This window comes from Neoarius graeffei, chromosome 8 (genome assembly GCF_027579695.1).
Source record: "Neoarius graeffei isolate fNeoGra1 chromosome 8, fNeoGra1.pri, whole genome shotgun sequence".
Lineage (NCBI taxonomy): Eukaryota > Metazoa > Chordata > Actinopteri > Siluriformes > Ariidae > Neoarius > Neoarius graeffei.
The window spans coordinates 15,441,893-15,463,661 of record NC_083576.1 but is presented as its reverse complement, the minus strand read 5'-3'; the positions used below and the strand labels follow the sequence as shown (position 1 = coordinate 15,463,661).

At 43.8% G+C, this 21,769-nt stretch overlaps 1 protein-coding gene across 2 annotated transcripts in view; it reads right to left on the bottom strand.

The window, feature by feature from the left end:
* Nucleotides 1–21,769, bottom strand: part of rnf20 (ring finger protein 20, E3 ubiquitin protein ligase) — a 66,720-nt gene that overhangs the window by 8,922 nt on the left and 36,029 nt on the right. For both annotated transcript variants that reach the window (XM_060927355.1, XM_060927354.1), the window contains 10 exons: nt 18,752–18,898; nt 18,591–18,665; nt 17,415–17,534; nt 10,264–10,443; nt 6,118–6,253; nt 5,864–5,985; nt 4,544–4,697; nt 2,745–3,024; nt 2,536–2,653; nt 2,274–2,423 (listed from right to left, as the gene is read on the bottom strand). In XM_060927355.1, coding sequence (XP_060783338.1) covers nt 2,274–2,423; nt 2,536–2,653; nt 2,745–3,024; nt 4,544–4,697; nt 5,864–5,985; nt 6,118–6,253; nt 10,264–10,443; nt 17,415–17,534; nt 18,591–18,665; nt 18,752–18,898 — 1,482 coding nt within the window. The remainder of the gene's footprint in view (nt 1–2,273; nt 2,424–2,535; nt 2,654–2,744; nt 3,025–4,543; nt 4,698–5,863; nt 5,986–6,117; nt 6,254–10,263; nt 10,444–17,414; nt 17,535–18,590; nt 18,666–18,751; nt 18,899–21,769) is intronic.

Below are 21,769 nucleotides of genomic sequence, written 5' to 3'. Positions count from 1 at the left end.
CAAATACAAAATCATCTATTAAATTCAGCAAAATTGTTATATTCGTGATTATATGGCATTTCTGCTCGACTTCCGATATGCATTTTTTGCAACCGGAAGAGCCGCTGTCACGTGATCATACGTCACAAAAACTTTCGGGTACAGCACAAGCGGGTAGATGAATATGGAGAAGTGGATGACAAGAAAATTGTTTTTATAGTCTTTAAAGTACATTGAACATCATGGTGTATTGTGCTGCTTATGGTTGCAATAATTCCAATGGGAAATGCCCTGGAGTAAGTTTTTTTGCATTCCCCAAGGACCCGAAGCTGAGGAAAGTGTGGGCTCACCTGCGCATGCGCAGTAGGCTTCGCGCATGCGCAGTAGGCTTGGCAGGACAAATCCAAGAGGTAGGATAACTTTACAGAACACCTGTTGAAAAAACTTTGCACCTACTGTTTCCCACAAACTGTGCTCGAACCATTTCACTGAGGATTCTTTCAACATTAATACTCAGGTACTGAGCGATATTAATTCATGAAACATGAAACAGGAAGTATAAGGATGAGAAGAAAAAAAAACAGTTTAAATCGGGAAGCTGCGCACATTTGCGCCAGGCTGCACAAATGTGCGCAGCTTCCCGATTTAAACTGTTTTTTTCTCATCCTTATACTTCATGTTTCATGAATTAATATCGCTATTTTTTTTTTTTAAATCGGATCTGAGCGATTCAGCCGTGAAAAAGGTGGCATCCGCCGAAAGGCGCGCTGTTTGCATCCCTGCACGGAGGCCAGGGGACAGGGCAGGAATATTTTTGTTGATATGAGTGATCCGGTGCGATTTCGCGACCCCCCCTGTTGAAGACCTCTGCGCTGAGCGTCTGAAAGCCGAGGTAAGGATTAGTATTATAATTTTGGGTGTATCAATTATTGATTATCATAATTCTGACTCGTTTCGCCATTTTGAATGTTTTCATCTCGGACTCTGGAAGCATTGTATCTCAATCAATCTCGAAAAATATCAGCAAAAAAAAAAAAACTAGCTTGCAACGGACTTTAGCTAGATCTATGATGAACTTTCAGTGTATGATACAAAAATAATACTTCTTTCAACAGATCATTAGCCTTTGAGCAGAATTGTTTTTAACTTACCAGGAAGTGTTATCGAGCCGACCGCTTTCAGTTTCATGGGGATTGAATGAACTCTCACTCTCAGAATCATCTGACCCGTCAGAGTAAAGACAAGATCCATGTTCATGTGAATTTCCAGCTATCGGTTCGAATTGATAGGGTCTAACTTCACATCTCTGTGAAACATCGGGAATGTCACTGTCGATGGTGTCCATTTCGGTAACCTGTTTACATTAGATTCCCAAGCGCTGGCTCCTTGGAAAGTTTTTGTTACGTCGCGGGTCACGTGACCACCTAGCTCATTAACGAATCCTTGTTTTACGCTGATGTATAGAAAAACTTAAATAATGTGATGATTTTCACATTTTTGACGCCCTGCAGTGATTTAGATGGCATTTCTTATGTCCTTTATACATAATTATACCCAGAAAAAAATCCATGTCCCATATCCTTTAAAGATAGCTGACAAATCAGAAACACCCATTCAGTCATGTCCCGCCCCAGTTGAACACAGCTGCCACTTGGCGAAAGAAAAAAAAAAAAAAAGTGTAGACACAGGCTTTTTAGCTTACAAATTACTATTCTGTTTTTTTTTTTTTAAAGTTATTATTAGAAGGCACATGGAGTTTAGTCCTGCCTTGGCCAGTGCATTCTGAAAGTATGTTTCGGTCTGTAGCCAACAATGCATGTTACTGCAGATCAGATTTCTCCACACAAACTAAAGGCGCAGATGCCGACTTTTTCATGGCTTTTTCATGGACTGTAACGGCATTTGCTTTTGGAGTAATTTTAATACAGAATTTACTCTGATGAAATGATTCAAACACTCCAACGCCCCCCCCCAAAAAAATCGGATCTGCACGAGCCGTGAAAAAGGCGCGCCGTTTGCATCCCTGTTTAAACTCATAGGTTAACCGACTTTAACCGGCTAATGAGGCTCGGTGGTTGGTCAAGATTTTTTTTAGTTTTCGCCATTCCTAGTAAATACATACAAGTGCAACTGATCCTTTTTTCTTTTTACAAAAACAATCCACAGCGCTTGGCTTTATGAAGAGTCTCCCAAAAAACAAACAAAAAAAAACCCCACACTTTAATTCATAGATTAACACAGTGTGTCACTTTTGCGCACGCATACATAGAAACCGTAACTCATGACTGACACACCTGCTTGGCAAGGGAGAGTTTCTTGTTGAGGATGTCAATCTGCTCCTCCACTAAGCGAATCTTTCTCAGAGCTTCCTCATCAGCCATCTTCTTTCCTTCCCTCCTCTCCCGCTCCTCCAGATCCCGCAGGCGCTGACGGAGCTCCTCTGCCTGACACCCACAGACATAAAACATCAAGTTTCATGTAAGCACAATTTGATAGGGATGTGTGTGTGTGAGAGTGAGAGAGAGACAGAAAGAGAGAGATTTATCGTATGCGTACCTCAGCTTTGGACTTTTTCTCTGCAGCCATCAGTTGCACTTTGTCCCTCTGTTCTTTTGGGGCAGAGCGGTACATGTCCAGCAAGAGCTTCATCTCTCTCTGAGACTCTTGGGCTTTCCTGCCACATAATTAACAACTGTACAAGACTGAACATCACTGATAATTATAATCCCATTTTTGCACTCATCAAAAACATCAGAACGACTTACTTAAGCTCCACCCTGACGATTTTCAGCTGCTCCACTTCCTTCCTCTTTGGCCCTCCAATCACAGCGCAGCGTTCAGCTGGCGTGTCGTCTGATTGACTACTGCTCGTGCCCGGTTTCTCCTTTTCCTCCTTTACCGCCACACGAGTTACCTTCTCTCTCTCCTTCTGATCTTTGTCTTTTTCTTTCTTCTCCTCTTTCTCTTTTTCCTTGTCTTTCTCCTTCTCTTCTTCTTTTACTGTGCCTTCAGGTTCAGTTCCCGGTTCAGTCTTAACCGACACTCCTGAAAAAAGAAAGACGCAGAATTCAGCATCCATAATGACAAATCCAGCTATTCAATTTGTCTCTCCATTAAAAGAGCAGTTATGAATTTTAATAATAATTTTAACGTTTCCTGTCAATGGCAATTAGAGCAAAAACCTCAGTATTCAGGGATGAGAATGGGACATTTAAAAAAAAAAAAACTCTGAAATGTCTGCCAACTTTCCCACATTTTATATATATGAATGTTTTCAAATTCAATGATGGTTTAAAACGTTTATAAACTTTAAGATAACAAATCCCTACAGATATTTTTATATATATCTCATGAGCGATAATGGAGGTAACCGTAACGATATATTCGATTCCTCCTGACTCTATCTTTGACAATTTAAGTAAAACGTACCTTTGTGCTTTTTTGTTTTGATGTGCTCCTGGATGTTTCTAGCTCCTCTGTTTCCATAATCGATCATATCTGAGCACAGAATACACAGAACCTTTCCCGGCACGTCCACTTTTCGGATATGTTCCGTCAGGCACGTCGTCACAGTTTGTGTCCCTATCTGCAGGGTAACGCTACTATCGAGCCATGCCCGTCGGAAACAGTTCTTTATCCCGTTCGATTTATCGATTTCCTTGGCACGATCCTCATTTTTGCGGTCCAAAACTTTCGCCATATTGGCGAAGTAACTTTGAAAACTAATCGAAATAACTAGAACTTAAGAAGTGATCAAAACCATGTATGTATACCTTGTTTCTCCATGAATTGTAGAAGTGAGATGAAACTAGCGCCAAAACGCTGCCGGAAATCGTCGTGAGTTGTCGTTAGCATAAATATTGAAGAAAGCAATGACAATTTCCGTTATCACAGCTGCAACTAATTTTGCGATGAGCGTTGCCGAAAGATGCTGGCGGGCGGTCGGTCGGTCCTGCCTGCTTGTGCCACCACAAGCCTCACCTCGCGCCGACCCCTACCCCCCAAAATTTTCTCAACGGATTTACACGTTTCACAAAAATGACATTTTCAGCGGGAAAAACTCGGAATTCCGCAGATCCGCGGAAAATTCTCATCCCTGAGTATTTCATGTTAATACTGAGGTTCTGAAGTTTCATCTCATCTCATTATCTCTAGCCGCTTTATCCTGTTCTACAGGGTCGCAGGCAAGCTGGAGCCTATCCCAGCTGACTACGGGCGAAAGGCGGGGTACACCCTGGACAAGTCGCCAGGTCATCACAGGGCTGACACATAGACACAGACAACCATTCACACTCACATTCACACCTACGGTCAATTTAGAGTCACCAGTTAACCTAACCTGCATGTCTTTGGACTGTGGGGGAAACCGGAGCACCCGGAGGAAACCCACGCGGACACGGGGAGAACATGCAAACTCCGCACAGAAAGGCCTTCGCCGGCCACGGGGCTCGAACCCGGACCTTCTTGCTGTGAGGCGACAGCGCTAACCACTACACCACCGTGCCGCCCCGAATTCAGTGCATTATAAAGCAAATACTAAAAATCTTTTTCACAGAAGCATTACCAGTGGTAGTGGGCGTGGCCGAGTCATGATCTGACCCTGCTTTCACTGCAGCTTCAGAGGCGGTAGACGTTAAAACAGAGGCAGGTTCTTCTTTTATATCCATCTCTGTGCTTGATTGGGATTGGACAGCAGGATTACCCTTTGTAGCACGGAGCTATTGAAAGGAAAAAAAAAAAAACAGGCTTGAATGTGACATTCATATTGACTTATAACCAGGGCTTTGAACCGGTTCAAGGAACGAAAACCGGGAACTTTTTCTATTTCACATGGAACAGAAACGAAACCAGAAACTTTATTATTTTTTATGTTCCGGAACAGAAACGCTTATTAAAAATAATGGTAACCGGTTAATACCGGTTTTTATTTCGTTCCTCAAAGTTTCCGTAGCCTACAAATAAAAAAAAGTCATTCTTCTCCTGCGCAAGTTTCTATGACCCGCTGGGGTTCACTTCCTGTGTGACGTTCGCTGACTGAATGGAGAGAGCGGGAGGGTGGACTACTATCACGTCTCCACATCTTAAATAAGAGGTAAATATTGCAGTCTATCGTTATTCAAAAACGTCAATTTCAAACACGATATCAATATATTTGTCCACGTTAATGAGAGGCTCGCGAACATTAAATGACGTTAACCTCTGTTAGCCTATCAATGCATAGGGCCTGACTAGCCTTTGGTAACACACTAAACGAATTCTCTTTCATTTTTGGCACTTTTTCTGTTTGTGTAGATGGGAAGACATACTGAGAATCCAAATCGCCAACATCTGAAATAATAATTGTTTTGAATTATTTCTTGTCTTATTTAATGAAGGTTGTAATAGAATTAGCCTACATTTGGCTTAAGCTGGATGAGACAGAGACATAATTTTATAGCCATTTGTTAAACAGCTGACAGGGAACGTAATTAACCGTTCCGGGAACGAAATTTTTTTGTTCTAACCGGTTCGGGAACGTCTATTTAATGGTGGAACCCAAAACCGGAAACGTTAAAATTCCGTTTCTGTTCGGAACGAACCAATAGGAAAAAAATTCTGGTTCAAAGCCCTGCTTATAACACAAGTATATTACTGTTCAGCGTTTCCCACCGTTTAGATGAACGTGCATGTTGGATATCGAGGCTCATTTAACCTCACATCAGCACTTACTCTTTCTGCATTTACTGCATTCAAGACAATTTAGTTTTTGTTCTTATGAATCAAACACTCCAGCTTTTTAATTTGGACAAAACATGTTTTGACAGTCTTCGAAGTAAATTAGCCGTGTGTGGGGTGGGGGGGTTGAACACAAATACACTGGCTACACACTGCAGGTCTCTCTAACCTGGTTGAGCTCTTGCTGGGCCTCTCGGAGTCTGAGCTTGAATTTGACCACCTCTCCCTTCATCTGCTGGTTATGCGTCTGCAGAGTGCTGATAAGGTGACGCATCTCCCGATTGATCGGGCCTTACGGAGGGAGAGAGAGAGGGGAAAAAAAAAAAAACATCTCAAAAAATGTACGCATTTTTCAGGAGTGCTGAAGGACAGCACGGCAGATAAATGTCACACTAAGCAGTGACCCATGAAAGTGAGCGTTACCTGCTTGCTCGTTGGCAGCGAGTGTTTGCTCAAACTCAATCCTCAGCATCTCGTACTCCTTGCGCACCTGAGCCAGAGTGTCCTCCAGCTGAATGACTTCAGTACGAACTTTACGCTGCAGAGACACCTCGTCATTCTGACACACACACACACACACGTTTTTGTTTGTTTGTTTTTTTAATCAGAGCTATCTTATGGAATCAATTTTGTGCCAAAAATGTTCATACAATACTTTTGAAATATCAAACAAAAACGACAAATCAAAATACAAAAAAAAAAAGTCAATTTTTTTAGACTGGCAAACAAATTATTCGTGTAATCGTGCAAAATATCAGTCTATTACTCTTCAGAAACCTTTTATTTTTGTTCCGCGTCTTTCTCAGTTTTGCTTGACGTAATTTATTTTGGTTGCGATTCCAGCTTTCTCGTTTGCGCTCCCTGACTTTTCGCTTGCAGTTTTGCCGCAAACTTCACGTGTGGGTGGGCTGTCCAGGAATGCATTCCCATTGGCTAACTTGTGTTTGACTGACAGCTGCGCTCAGCCATTCCCTACTCGGATTCTGGCGGACTGTTTGACGAGCGACCGATCCATTGACGGTAAACGAGGATCGAGTGGACTTCAGTGGCGACTGTGATATTGAATTAATTCAACCAAGTGTACAGTGGGGCAAAAAAGTATTTAGTCAATCACCAATTGTGCAAGTTCTCCCACTTAAAAAGATGAGAGAGGCCTGTAATTTTCATCATACCGTAGGTATACCTCAACTATGAGAGACAGAATGAGAAAAAAAAAAATCCAGAAAATCACATTGTCTGATTTTTAAAGAATTTATTTGCAAATTATGGTGGAAAATAAGTATTTGGTCAATAACAAAAGTTCATCTCAATACTTTGTTATATACCCTTTGTTGGCGATGACAGAGGTCAAACGTTTTCTGTAAGTCTTCACAAGGTTTTCACACACTGTTGCTGGTATTTTGGCCCATTCCTCCATGCAGATCTCCTCTAGAGCAGTGATGTTTTGGGGCTGTCACTGGGCAACACGGACTTTCAACTCCCTCCAAAGATTTTCTATGGGGTTGAGATCTGGAGACTGGCTAGGCCACTCCAGGACCTTGAAATGCTTCTTACGAAGCCACTCCTTCGTTGCCCGGGCGGTGTGTTTGGGATCATTGCCATGCTGAAAGACCCAGCCATGTTTCATCTTCAATGCCCCTGCTGATGGAAGGAGGTTTTCACTCAAAATCTCACGATACATGGCCCCATTCATTCTTTCCTTTACACGGATCAGTCGTCCTGGTCCCTTTGCAGAAAAACAGCCCCAAAGCATGATGTTTCCACCCCCATGCTTCACAGTAGGTATGGTGTTCTTTGGATGCAACTCAGCATTCTTTCTCCTCCAAACACAACAAGTTGAGTTTTTACTAGGGATGTGACTTTTGATCAAAAAGACTATTCGAAATTCGATTCGAAAATCGACAGAACCCCGCCCGCCCCACCCAAACGCGCGCACACATGACAGACAGGGTGAAAGTGGTAACGGTTTAATGAGTCATCAAAAAACAAACTTCCATTCACCTCACATAGCCTACAGTATCAAACAATAATATAGGCTTCCAATTTTATTGTACATTTCTATGCAGCCACGACTATTTTCGTCTGTTAGAAGGAACCGCGGGTGAAACTGCCCGTTTAGGAAACGATAATGAAAGCATTCGAACAGTCAGAGCAGAATAAACTTAAGACATATTTTTGTTCAAAAAAATTAACATGTCGACGTGGTTGGGATGGAGACGGGTACGCACCCTATTGACAATTAGACTGGCTGCGGAGAACACACGCTCCGATGGCACGGACGTTGCAGGCACACACAGGTAGGCGCTGGCCAACTTTGCCAGGCGAGGGTATTTCTGTTGATTGTCTTTCCACCATGTCATCGGGTCAGTGTGGAGCGGTGGGCATGTATCCTGGCAGTACTGAGTCAATTCAGTCACGCATGTTGCCCTCTCTGTGCTGCAATCCTCGCCAAATATGACGGCAATTGCTGCTGTTAATGGGCCATCCTTTCGGGAATGTTTCGGTTCGCTGGGCCCTTCATGCGATTCCGCCGCCTCTCCGGCCTCTTCATCATCTGCCATGGACAGAAGGTTTCTCACCTCGGCCTGCACTGTGTTTCTCACCTCGTCAGTTGCGAACCTCAGGTGTTTGTGTCTGGGATCCAAAAATGAGGCAATGTATGCGACCTTGCGTGCGCTGCTGGCATTTGACTACCTTTACTGTACGATAGCGGCACCCTCTGGCCGAATTAATGCAACAGAGTATGTTAGGAACAAGGAAACGCCTTTCCGCGCTCATTTTTTTTTTAGTGGAATGTAACGTAAGCCAAAACGGCATTCGAAATTACTATTCATTATTCGAACTCGTCACGAATATTCGACTATTCGAAAATCATGTCCCATCCCTAGTTTTTACCAAAAAGTTCTATTTTGGTTTTATCTGACCATATGACATTCTCCCAATCCTCTTCTGGATCATCCAAATGCTCTCTAGCAAATTTCAGACGGGCCTGGACATGTACTGGCTTAAGCAGGGAGACACGTCTGGCACTGCAGGATTTGAGTCCCTGGCGGCGTAGTGTGTTACTGATGGTAGCCTTTGTTACTTTGGTCCCAGCTCTCTGCAGGTCATTCACTAGGTCCCCCCGTGTGGTTCTGGGATTTTTGCTCACCGTTCTTGTGATCATTTTGACCCCACGGGGTGAGATCTTGCATGGAGCCCCAGATCGAGGGAGATTATCAGTGGTCTTGTATGTCTTCCATTTTCTAATAATTGCTCCCACAGTTGATTTCTTCACACCAAGCTGCTTACCTATTGCAGATTCAGTCTTCCCAGCGTGGTGCAGGTCTACAATTTTGTTTCTGGTGTCCTTTGACAGCTCTTTGGTCTTGGCCATAGTGGAGTTTGGAGTGTGACTGTTTGAGGTTGTGGACAGGTGTCTTTTATACTGATAACGAGTTCAAACAGGTGCCATTAATACAGGTAACGAGTGGAGGACAGAGGAGCCTCTTAAAGAAGTTGTTACAGGTCTGTAAGAGCCAGAAATCTTGCTTGTTTGTAGGTGACCAAATACTTATTTTACCGAGGAATTTACCAATTAATTTATGAAAAATCCTACAATGTGATTTCCTGGATTCTTTCCCCCCATTCTGTCTCTCATAGTTGAAGTGTACCTATGATGAAAATTACAGGCCTCTCATCTTTTTAAGTGGGAGAACTTGCACAATTGGTGGCTGACTAAATACTTTTTTGCTCCACTGTAAGTGCAGGACAAATGTGTTGTATGTGTTGCAGTAGTGCACATTATGCAGGTGTTTCGTGGCAAGTCAAATGTTAGCCTTAGCTCCACTACCCAATATAATAGCTGTCTTGCTAACATTAAACACGCCTGCATAATGTGCACTACTGCAACACATACAGCACATTTGTCCCGTACTTACTGTACACTTTGTTGAATTAATTCAATATCACAGTCGCCACTGAAGTCCACTCGATCCTTGTTTACCGTCAATGGATCGGTCACTCGTCAAACAGTCCGCCAGAATCCGAGTAGGGAATGGCTGAGCGCAGCTGTCAGTCAAACACAAGTTACCCAATGGGAATGCGTTCCTGGACAGCCCGCCCACACGTGAAGTTTGTGCCAAAACTGCAAGCGAAAAGTCAGGGAGCGCAAACGAGAAAGCTGGAATCGCAACCAAAATAAATTACGTCAAGCAAAACTGAGAAAGACGCGGAACAAAAATAAAAGGTTTCTGAAGAGTAATAGACTGATATTTTGCACGATTACACGAATAATTTGTTTGCCAGTCTAAAAAAATTGACTTTTTTTTTGTATTTTGATTTGTCGTTTTTGTTTGATATTTCAAAAGTACTGTATGAACATTTTGGCACAAAATTGATTCCATACTATCTGACCCTTCCGACTCAGTCCAACGAGACCTCCACAGAGAAGATGAACAAATATAAAGTAAACAGCAATATCAGTAGACAAAACGTTAGCGATAAGCCTGCACTGAACCCAGCGTAGGCTGAATGAGCCGACAAGTAAGCCCACACACACACACACACACACACACACCAAGCAAGTACCTCCATGTGGTCGAGCTGGCGAAGGCGGGCAGCTCTGGTTGTGTTCAGGCGAGCTCTGGTCTCATCCAGCTGGGCTTTCAGGACCAGAGATTCGTTATAAAGCACAGAGAACTGGGACTGCAGACACCGATACTCTGCTGTCTCTCTCACCATTCCCTCTGCCCTGCACATGAGCTCCATCTGAGAGAGACACACAACGGAACATGTTATTTCCTATAAAAGCCCAACGTGGACGGCACGGTGGTGTAGTGGTTAGCACTGTCGCCTCACAGCAAGAAGGTTCCGAGTTCGAGCCCAGCAGCCGATGGCGGCCTTTCTGTTACCCCTTTCCCACCAAATCAGTTCCAGTGCTGGTGCACAACTCGTTCAACTTGCGAGCCAGCTGAGAACCAGTTTGCTTTTCCATAGCTCGCGGTGCTAAGGGGAGCCACGTCATTACGTCACTCACTACGTTTACATGCACATAGAGAGAATCGAATTTCTGCCGTTGCTCGACTGAAATCGAAGTTCAAAATGCCATGTATACACCTTAATTCGGCTGAAATTGAACCGAACTTGATTTCTCGGAATCGAGCTACACGACCTAGTTTATGCGATTTCTGCCGAGCTACTTTGCGCATGTATCATCGAGCTAGTTGTCGAGCTACTTCCGGAAGTGACGAGTGACGAGACCACAAGCGGGAAACACAACAGCCTCGGTCGGCATGACAACGAATCATGACAACGGCATGAATCTTTTCTTTTTGTGGCATTGTTTGCACTGTTAAAATTTAGCTCACTTACTGTATCATCAAATACATCTGTACAGCTGTTGCATAGCTGTGAATTGTGTACATAAACAAGTCATTGTATTTGTGTGTGTGTGTGTGTGTGTGTGTGTATATATATATATATATATATATATATATATATATATATATATATATATATATATCTCCAACATCTGAAGAATGTCAATAAAAACAAAACAATTGAACTTTTTGTGTGTTTATTAAGACACAAGCTAAATTGTAAGCAAAAAAAAATTTTTTTTTGTAAGCAAAAAATGGACTTTAGAAAAATATTATTGTGCAAAATAAGTTGTCTTACAAAACAGTGGTCTGCGCCGGACAGTTTGTAGCCATAGTCTGTTAGAGCAAGCCTAACAGCTTGAACACGGAACTGCTAGTGTTGCCAGATTGGGGGTTTTAAGTGCATTTTAGCGGAATTGAACACGTTTTGGGCTGGAAAACGTCAGCAGTATCTGCCAACACTATAAGCTCTTCTTCATGACGACAACCGGAAGTGTACCAACACGATGGGGCGTGTAGCGCCACGTGTGGCTCGGGTGCACAATGCACCTTGCACAATAGCCCGATTTCACTTGTGCATGTAGGATTGGATTTCTCTGGCACCCCTGCGCTGGGACCCTTTGCTCGATTACCAACAGCAGCTCGATTTGGACGTGCATGTAAACGTACTGAGTGTATACTAGGGCTTTAACGATACACCCAACTCACGATTCGATTCGTATCATGATTTTTGACCCACGATTCGATACACCCACGATTTTTTTTTTAAATATATGTTTTTTTAAAGTAGTAAATTTGACTTAACATTTACTTACTTACATTAACTTAATAATTTAATAACAAATAATTCAGACCACTGCAGAGAATGAGTAATGTGTATGCAAAAATGAACAAAATGTATATCCAAAGACTGTTTTATTTCTCAAAATAATACTGTTGAAAGACATTCAACAAACTTTCATTCTGTATAACAAAATGCTACTCCATTGAATAAATGAAATATCTCCCTTTCATTCTGGGGAAGCAGAATTGCACTAGTGCTGCAAAAGTAAACAAATAACCAAATAAATAACATTTCTCTTTTCTGTCACAAATGTGACCCCATTGAGTTCAAGTAAATGAAATATCTCCCTTCTATTCTGAGGTAGCATACTTGCACTAGTGCTAAACCAAGAGTTAAGATATCAAAATAACATCTGCTCTGTATAACAGATCACATAACATCCTGCACCAGCTTGTGCGATGGCAACTGTAGCATTTTTTGTTTGTTGCTTAAAGGAACAGTCCATCGTACTTCCATAATGAAATATGCTCTTATCTGAATTGAGACGAGCTGATCCGTACCTCTCCGAGCTTTGCGCGACCTCCCAGTCAGTCAGACGCGCTGTCACTCCTGTTAGCAATGTAGCTAGGCTCAGTATGGCCAATGGTATTTTTTGGGGCTGTAGTTAGATGCGACCAAACTCTTCCACGTTTTTCCTGTTTACATAGGTTTATATGACCAGTGACATGAAACAAGTTCAGTTACACAAATTGAAACGTAGCGATTTTCTATGCTATGGAAAGTCCGCACTATAATGACAGGCGTACTAACACCTTCTGCGCGCTTCGACAGCGCATTGATATCTGAGCTCCGTATCAATGCGCTGCCGAATCGCGCAGAAGGTGTTAGTACGCCTGTCATTATAGTGCGGACTTTCCATAGCATAGAAAATCGCTACGTTTCAATTTGTGTAACTGAACTTGTTTCATATCACTGGTCATTAGGGCTGTAACGATACACCCAACTCACGATTCGATTCGTATCGCGATTTTTGACCCACGATTCGATACGCCCACGATTTTTTTAAAAATGTTTTTTTAAAGTAGTAAATTTGACTTAACATTTACTTACTTACATTAACTATTTAATAACAAATAATTCAGACCACTGCAGAGAATGAGTAATATGTATGCAAAAATGAACAAATGTATATCCAAAGATTGTTTTATTTCTCAAAATAATACTGTTGAGCTGGAAGCTCTGTTTTTTTCGGTTCTGAAAAAGTCATTTTTCCAAATCGTGTAAATCCGTTAAGATTTTTTTTTGGGGGGGGGGTGGCTCTCTCACTGTCTCACTCTCATAGGGCCAATGATTTTCTGTGATCGCGGAAAACAGATGGAAATTACGGAATTTTTATGGTGAAACATTGCTCGCGTGTCAAAATGTAACTGCCGCAGAAGGCTTCCGCCCAAGCAGACATGCCTTCAGTGTTGCCAGATATTGCTAACATTTTCCACCCCAAAATATGTTCAAAACCAGCCAAAAAGTACCTAAACCTGCCCAATCTGGCAACACTGCATGCCTTTCCGGTCAAGTGATTGTGATTGGCTTGTGGCACACCTAGCCAGCCAATGAGCTGCTTGTTTACAGATTCGCTCCCCGCGTCGCAACCAGAATGGCGACCGCTTAAAAGAAATGAATGCTCTGCCAGTGGCGAGTGTGGACGTTGCGTGACTCGCAGAAGATTGTCGCAGGTCGGCGAAAAAACGACTTACTAATAGATATAAAAAAATAAAAGTAATTTAAGTAAGTTTAAAATGTAATTTAAATAAAAAAGTAAAGTATTCATAAATTGAAGTTTGGAAGCGCCTCTGTTTTTGGGCTGAGGAGAAGTTTGAAAGGGTGTACCACGATTCTGCCTTCTTGTATCGCGATACGGATCGTGGCTCTGCGTATCGCCATTTCGATTTGCATATCGTTACAGCCCTACTGGTCATATAAACCTATGTAAACAGGAAAAACGTGGAAGAGTTTGGTCGCATCTAACTACAGCCCCTGACTGACTGACTCACTGACTGACTGGGAGGTCGCGCAAAGCTCGGAGAGGTACGGAGCAGCTCGTCTCAATTCAGATAAGAGCATATTTCATTATGGAAGTACGGTGGACTGTTCCTTTAACACAGCAGCAGCTGAAGTGCTTTTGTGAAAAAACGTGACAATTTTCCTGACTCTGCAAAGGAGTCTGGAGACCTGATTCACGGCCATTCCTTTCTGTGCAGCTAGATTTACTGTGTGGGCAAAGCATCTGATATGCGGAGAAAATCCGGCCACCTCAACAGCATTTGCGATATTCCTCGCGTTGTCAGTCGTCACTGGCACCGGGAGGTCTGAGCTGATCTTCCATTCTGACATCGCCTGCGTCAGGATTTCTGTCAGATGGCCACTTGTATGGCTCTCGTACACCGGCCGTGTTTGAAGGACTGGGTTTGTGACTTGCCACTGGCCAGTGATGTAGTCTTTTTGTCACATGACAAACTTTTTGTCACATGACTGAAAGCTCGTCGCGTGACTCGCAGAAGATTGTTGCAGGTCGGCGAAAAAACGACTTACTAATACATATAAAAAATAAAAGTAATTTAAGTAAGTTTAAAATGTAATTTAAATAAAAAGTATTCATAAATTGAAGTTTGGAAGCGCCTCTGTTTTTGGGCTGAGGAGAAGTTTGAAAGGGTGTACCGCGATTCTGCCTTCTCGTATCTTGACACGGATCATGGCTCTGCGTATCGCCATTTCGATACGCATATTGTTACAGCCCTACTGTATACGTCAGTTACGTCGCTGCGTTTGCATAAACCTTGGTGCAAACATCGAAGCAACAACAACAACAATAATGGATGACTTCACATTTGTGCAGCTGCTGCTTCTGGCTTTATGGTGCTTCATTGGGATCAGAAAACGGCAGATCCGATATGTTTGTGTTGATCGACAGGTTCTAACCTAATAACATTTTGACTCTTCCTTACACTGAATGTGAGATGGTTATGTTAGCCTTTGTTATGAGCTAACGTTAGCCGGTGTTATGTCGGCTTTGGCGGTCTTGCTATTGTTGTTGGTCTTAACTCCGCCCCCCCTCCACGCTGACGTAAGCGGTTCTTTCCTCTGGCCCAGCAGAGAGTTGGTGCTAGCCTGGAACCGGTTTTTCTGGCCCCAGAGCCAGTTCTTTGTCAGTGGAAACAGAAAACCCGGTTCCAAACTAAGCACTGGCCCCGAACCAGCCCTGGAACTGCTTTGGTGGAAAAGGGGCATGTGTGGAGTTTGCATGCTCTCCCCGTGTCTGCGTGGGTTTCCTCCACAGTTCAAAGACATGCGGGGTTAGGTGAACATAGGGTCTGAGGTTGGGCTGAAGCGCTCTTGAGCAAGAGCGCCTAACCCACAACTACTCCCTGGGCGCTGTAGCCCACTGCTCTGGGTGTGCGCGCGTGTGTGTGCGCACTGCTTCAGACCGGTTAAATTTCAAGTCTGTGCGACAAATAAAGGCTTCCTGGCTTGGCTGACTAGAACACAAGAAAAGAACATCATGAGACAAACAGAACATATGCTGTGACTAGGGACGGCGAAAACTAAAAAAAAATCTTGACCGACCACCGAGCCTCATTAGCCGGTTAAAGTCGGTTAACCTACGAGTTTAAACAGGGATGCAAACGGCAGATGCGCCTTTTTCACGGCTCGTGCAGATCCGTTTTTTTTTTTTGGGGGGGGGCGTTGGAGTGTCTGAATAATTTCATCAGAGTAAATTCTGTATTAAAATTACTCCATAAGCAAATGCCGTTACAGTCCATGAAAAAGCCGTGAAAAAGTCGGCATCTGCGCCTTTAGTTTGTGTGGAGAGATGTGATCTGCAATAACATGCATTGTTGGCTACAGACCGAAACATACTTTCAGAATGCACTGGCCAAGGCAGGACTAAACTCCATGTGCCTTCTAAAGGCCTCTGCATGCTCTTGCGACAAGGCTTTCGCAGATAGCTTTTCGCAGACCGTTTTAATTTATTGTTGAGCGGGGAGTTATAGGCGTGCGCGATGTTATTCACCGGCACAACGCAAGGGAGCGCGAAGTCGCTAGGAGTAGTTGGTGGGTGTGTTTAGTGGAGTGTTTATCCTCCGGTTACTTATAATGACTAGAACTTTTTTTTTTTATAATGACTAGAACTGGAGTCGTATAGATGTCCGTACTTCCTCAATCAACCGCTCTTCGCGCTGCTCCATCTTCGCTCATGTTTTTAAAAATGCCGGTCGTGAAAACAAACCAAACCGAGAAAGTAGTGAAGCGGAAGTGCGTGTACAGCGGATGTAGAGTGGACCAATCGGAGCCCTCTTGTCTGCGACGCTGTCTGCGAGGCTTCTGCGGTGGTCACAATTTTTGGGAGGTGCGCGCAGTGTGTCTGCGAAGGTGGGGGGGCTACGCAGACGCTATCTGCGACACCGTCTGCGAGGACTGGGTTGTCAGCATAAATTGGCCTTAATAATAACTTAAAAAAAAAAAACACAATAGTAATTTGTAAGCTAAAAAGCCTGTGTCTACACTTTTCTCTCGCTGAGTGGCAGCCAATGTTGCGAGATATTGCTGACGTTTTCCATCCCAAAATATGCTCAAAACCCGCCAAAATCCACTTAAAACTGCCCAAATGGGCGGGAAACCGCCCAATCTGGCAACACTGGTGGCAGCTGTGTTCAACTGGGGTGGGACATGACTGAATGGGTGTTTCTGATTTGTCAGCTGTCTTTAACTGGGGCGGGACATGACTGAATGGGTGTTTCTGATTTGTCAGCTGTCGTCCTTACACCGCATGGCATGCCCCAAGCGTTTACAAACACAGAATTCCAGGTTCTCCGCTCCAAAATCGGCAGCTTCAAAATGATTGATTTTTTTTTTTTCACCGACAACCAAAAAAAAAAAAAAAAATTAACCGGTTAACGTTGATTCGGTCAACCACCGGTCAAACGGTCATCGGTTAACATCCCTAGCTGTGACAGCATTTTCTTGTCATAAGCGTTAAAAAATAAAATAAAAGCATGGTGGAAATATTCCACTTTCGCAGTCACGTCGCAATTAACAAATCTAGTTCTTCTGGCTGAAAGAAACCTAAAGCTCCTGCATACGTTCCTGTGGCAGAAAAGCAGCTCATGAATGTGAAAAGTACATTTGTGGGCAGTGTAGTGGTTAGCACTGTCGCCTCACAGCAAGAAGGTTCTGGGTTCGAGCCCAGTGGCCGGCAGGGGGCTTTCTGTATGGAGTTTGCATGTTCTCCCTGCGTGGTTTCCTTCAAAGTCCAAAAACATGCAGTTAGGTTGACGTGGGGCGGCCTTGGGCTGAAGTGCCCTTGAGCAAGGTACTTAACCCCTGACTGCTCCCCGGGCGCTGTCGTACGGCTGCTCACTGCTCTGGGTGTGTGTGTGCGCGCGTGTGTTCACTGCTTCAGATGGGTTAAATGCAGAGGATGAATCTCACTGTGCTTTTAGTGTGCATGTGACAAATAAAGGCTTCTTCTTCTTCATAAGCATTTGCTGGTGTGACCAAACACGTATACAAATCTCTACCTTCATGTTGGTGTTCTCCTGGACAACTGTCTGTAGGTCCTGCTGTAATTTCTGCAGCTCGCTAAGCCGGTTATCTGCTAACTCCCGGTTCTCCTCCAACTCGCTGTTCATCTCCTCAAACTAGAAAAGAGCAAGAAAGAGTCAAATCAAACTGCACAACTACATTAAACCATGACCAGGGATGTGATTTGGGGCTGGTGAAATTATCTGAAAATTTTAGCGGGGGGTCTGGGGGCCACAGGCCCCCAGCTGGTCCAGGGCAGCGGCCTGGTGGGGGGACAAGGGGGGGAAGCCCCCCGAAGCTCCTGGGTTCTGGGGTTTTTTGACTTAAAAATTGTACTAAAATGGCAAGCAAACACACAAGAAAAAACGTGCCGTGATTAACAAATTCAAGCCAATTTAATGGTCAACATGCAACTCTGACACACACACTCTCGCTCACCCTCACACACACACACACACTCTCTCTCTCTCTCTCTCTCTCTCTCTCACACACACACACACTCTCTCTCTCACACACACTCTCACACACCCCAAAGAACCAGCGCGAGCAGGGCCCGCTAGCCCCGCGCCTTGTGACATAATTCGCCCCGAGGCGAGCCGCGGTTTTTCTCCAACCATTCCCAGCGGAACTTTTTTCACTATTCTGTCGATTTCTTTAACTCGATGTGCATCTTTACGCTCGATCACGGAGGCTGCCATCTTTCAACTCTTTGTTTGAAGCGAGCGCATTCATTGGTTGTTACAGAGCGATGAGCCAATCACGTACCTCGTTTCATCTCATTGACGTAATGACGTCATTTACGCAATTACGTCATTGAGATGAAACGAGGTACGTGATTGGCTCATCGCTGTGTAACAACCAATGAACGCGCTTGTTAGATAGCTGTACGTAAGCTCGCTTCAAACAAAGAGTTGAAAGATGGCAGCCTCCGTGATCGAGGCGTAAAGATGCAAATCCGAGGCTGCCATCTTTCAAACAAAGTCGGAACGAATAGGATACGAATGTGGATGAGGGAAAAATCGGAAAAAAAAAATTTTCTTCAAGTTTTGAGGTGAAAAAAGCGGAATTCCGCGAATTCGCAGAAAAATCACATCCCTGCATGACTACTACTAATAATACTACCATTAAATAAGGGCGCAATAAATTAACACGAAAATGAAATAAGCACTTACCTTTCTCTTGTTGATGGTGATGGTCCCACACACACTGCTGGCCTCGCCACATACTTTATAGCCTTTACTATTGAGCTAAGCACAGAAAACCGAATATCCAGGTCAGTTTGTGACAGAATGAAACGTCAGCACGCTTAAAACCCAGACAGACACGCACTCACCCTCTCCAGCACCTCCCCTAGATGTGTGTTCAGGCGGTTTTCCCTGCGACGGATCTTCTCCGTGTCCCACTGCAGTTCCTCTATTGACACCTGCAGTTCGCTTATTCTGTTGTCAGCACGACTCGCAGCACGCGCCAGGGAACGAGACTGAAACATGCAGAGAAAGGAAAGATTGGACAGCATGAGCGTTAGGGTGGTCCCGAAATGTATGGGAAAATTTTTTTTTTACCAAAACATTCCGACCACCCTACCATTTTTTTTTTTTTTTTACATAGGCTAAAAGAAGGCAACAAGCAAAATTTCAGAAAAACTGGTTAATATTTAGAGGTGCCACACAAGGTTGCAAATCGGGTTAAGCCGTTAACATTAGTTGGTGCGTAGACTGTTGCAGAGAAGATCTCAAACCCCCAATAAAAAGTCACAGTTCTAGAGGGAATATGCCACGTCGATGAAAAAGAAGAGGCAGGAAGAGTTTATAGACTGATAGAAGGTTAACTTTCATGCACTAAGGGGTTCTTAAACAATGAGCACTGATCGTAATATGCTGATGAAGTTGTGAAGGTTTTTCTTTCTATGTTTTTCAGATGGCTAGCAACAGGAATACAAGTAGTACCGGTGGTGCAAAGCACAAAACCAGAAAGGACAATTATGTTTGGTTAATTGGTCCCACTTCCAAGGAACTGTCTGGGAGAAAGCTTCCTTCTGCTAGGGAAGTCCTTAGCGTGTTCTTTTATCTCCACAAGATACCTGACAGGGTGTCTACAGGTTTGTCCAAGTTAAATTTAAGACTTTTTCATACCATGTTCCAAAAAAAATTAAGACCAAATCTAACACTACGTTCAGACTGCAACCTGAAACGACCCATATCCGATTTGTTGTGAAATCCGATTTTTTTGTTAGGCCGTTCACATTACCAATTATATGAGACTTGTATGCGGTCTCCAATATGAACGGAAAACGACCCAAAAGTGTCCCGCATGCGCAAATTGACACGTAATAAGCACATCTACGTAATACGTAAAAAAAAAAATAAAAAAAAAGCGCACTCTTCAAGTTTGCAAGTAAAGCATGGAGATGAGGCGAGACCTGGCGATGTGGTTTTTGTGGCGGCGGCGGAACTCGCACAGTAATCTGGTATTGTTGTTGTTTTCCACCAAAGAGGCGGGATTAGCCAACGCAGAATAGTGACGTTTGTCTCTTGATGATGACGTGTAGGTCGCATGAATGCGACCTGTCCGGTCAGACTGCAGTCGCATGTGAAAATAACGGATATGCATCGGAATTAGGACCACATATCCGAGCGGCCTGGGTCGCATGTGAAAAAAATCGGATCTGTGTCGTTCAGATTGTCAATAACAAATCGGATACAGGTCGCATATGGGCAAAAAAAAAAAAATCGGATATGGGTCGTTTCAGGGTGCAGTCTGAACGTAGTCTAAAGTCACACAAAAACGTACTCTTTTGAAAAAAAAAAACTATATAATTTAATGTAACTTATTGTTCTTGTAAACATTCACCAGAAAACACTATTCTAGTAGAAGTACTTCATTTCTTTTCCTTGACAGGCATTCACACACTCAGAACACAATATAAGGATCGGATAAACTTCTAACTATGTGACGATCAGAACGCAGTCACAACGTTTGACTCCAATGTGAAAATGTGAATGAAGTCACACACACAGAATCCAATGCAACAGTTTTTTTAATTATTATTTTCTCTGCTTGGGGAGTCGCATTGTAAGCAGAATTGTTCAATTCCATCTTTGGTCAAACAACAATGCAGAAAACAACAGTTAAACAATGTGAATGCACACACACCTGAAACTCCGGCTCACTCACTTGAAAGGTCTGCTCACTTGCACTTCTTAAAACACTTGGAACGATACCCGCACACAAACGATACTATTCTCTCACATGCACGCAATAGAATATATTCTCTCTCTCTCACACACACACACACACAATATTCTCTTCCATCTCGCAGATCTATCCTCTTCTCCACGACTGTTAGTTAGGGCTGCACAATATATCGAAAAAGTATCGATATCGCGATATCATAGTTTGCGATACACATACCGCAAAAATTACTTAAATTTCGATAAAAGGCACATTTTTCTGTGCCGTCCAATCACATTTGAATGTCAACAAGCGCCGCGGGATAACTCCGCCCCCTATTGCAAAACAAGTAAAAGCCTCGTGGTGATGGCGGAAGGCGGGAGCGGTAGCAAGTGTGGTGAGACAAACTTGTGTGAGGAGGAACTGGTTTCCAAAAAAAAAATGCACGTCTGCTATTTGGAAGTACTTTGGATTCAGGAGGGGTGATGCACTGCAAACTCAGGTACTTTGCAAGACATGTACCTGTAAAACAGTGGTGGGGCGGCTCACTGGGACAAACACTGCTGTACAGCAGCATAAAAACATCAAACCGCGCTCTCTCTCACTCACACACACTACCGCTCGCTCACTCACACACTACCGCTCTCACTCACTCTCTCACACACACACACTACCGCTCGCTCACTCACACACTACCGCTCTCACTCACTCTCTCACACACACACACTACCACTCGCTCACTCACACACACTACCTCTCACTCTCACACACACACAACCGCTCTCACTCTCTCTCACACACACACACACTACCGCTCGCTCACTCACACACTACCGCTCTCACTCACTCTCTCACACACACACACACACTACCGCTCGCTCACTCACACACACACTACCGCTCGCTCACTCACACACACACTACCGCTCGCTCACTCACACACTACCTCTCACTCTCACACACACACACACACTACTGCTCTCACTCTCTCTCTCACACACACTACTGCTCGCTCACTCACACACACTACCTCTCACTCTCACACACACACAACCGCTCTCACTCTCTCTCACACACACACACACACACACACACACACACACACACACACTACCGCTCGCTCACTCACACACACTACCTCTCACTCTCACACACACACAGCCGCTCTCACTCTCTCTCA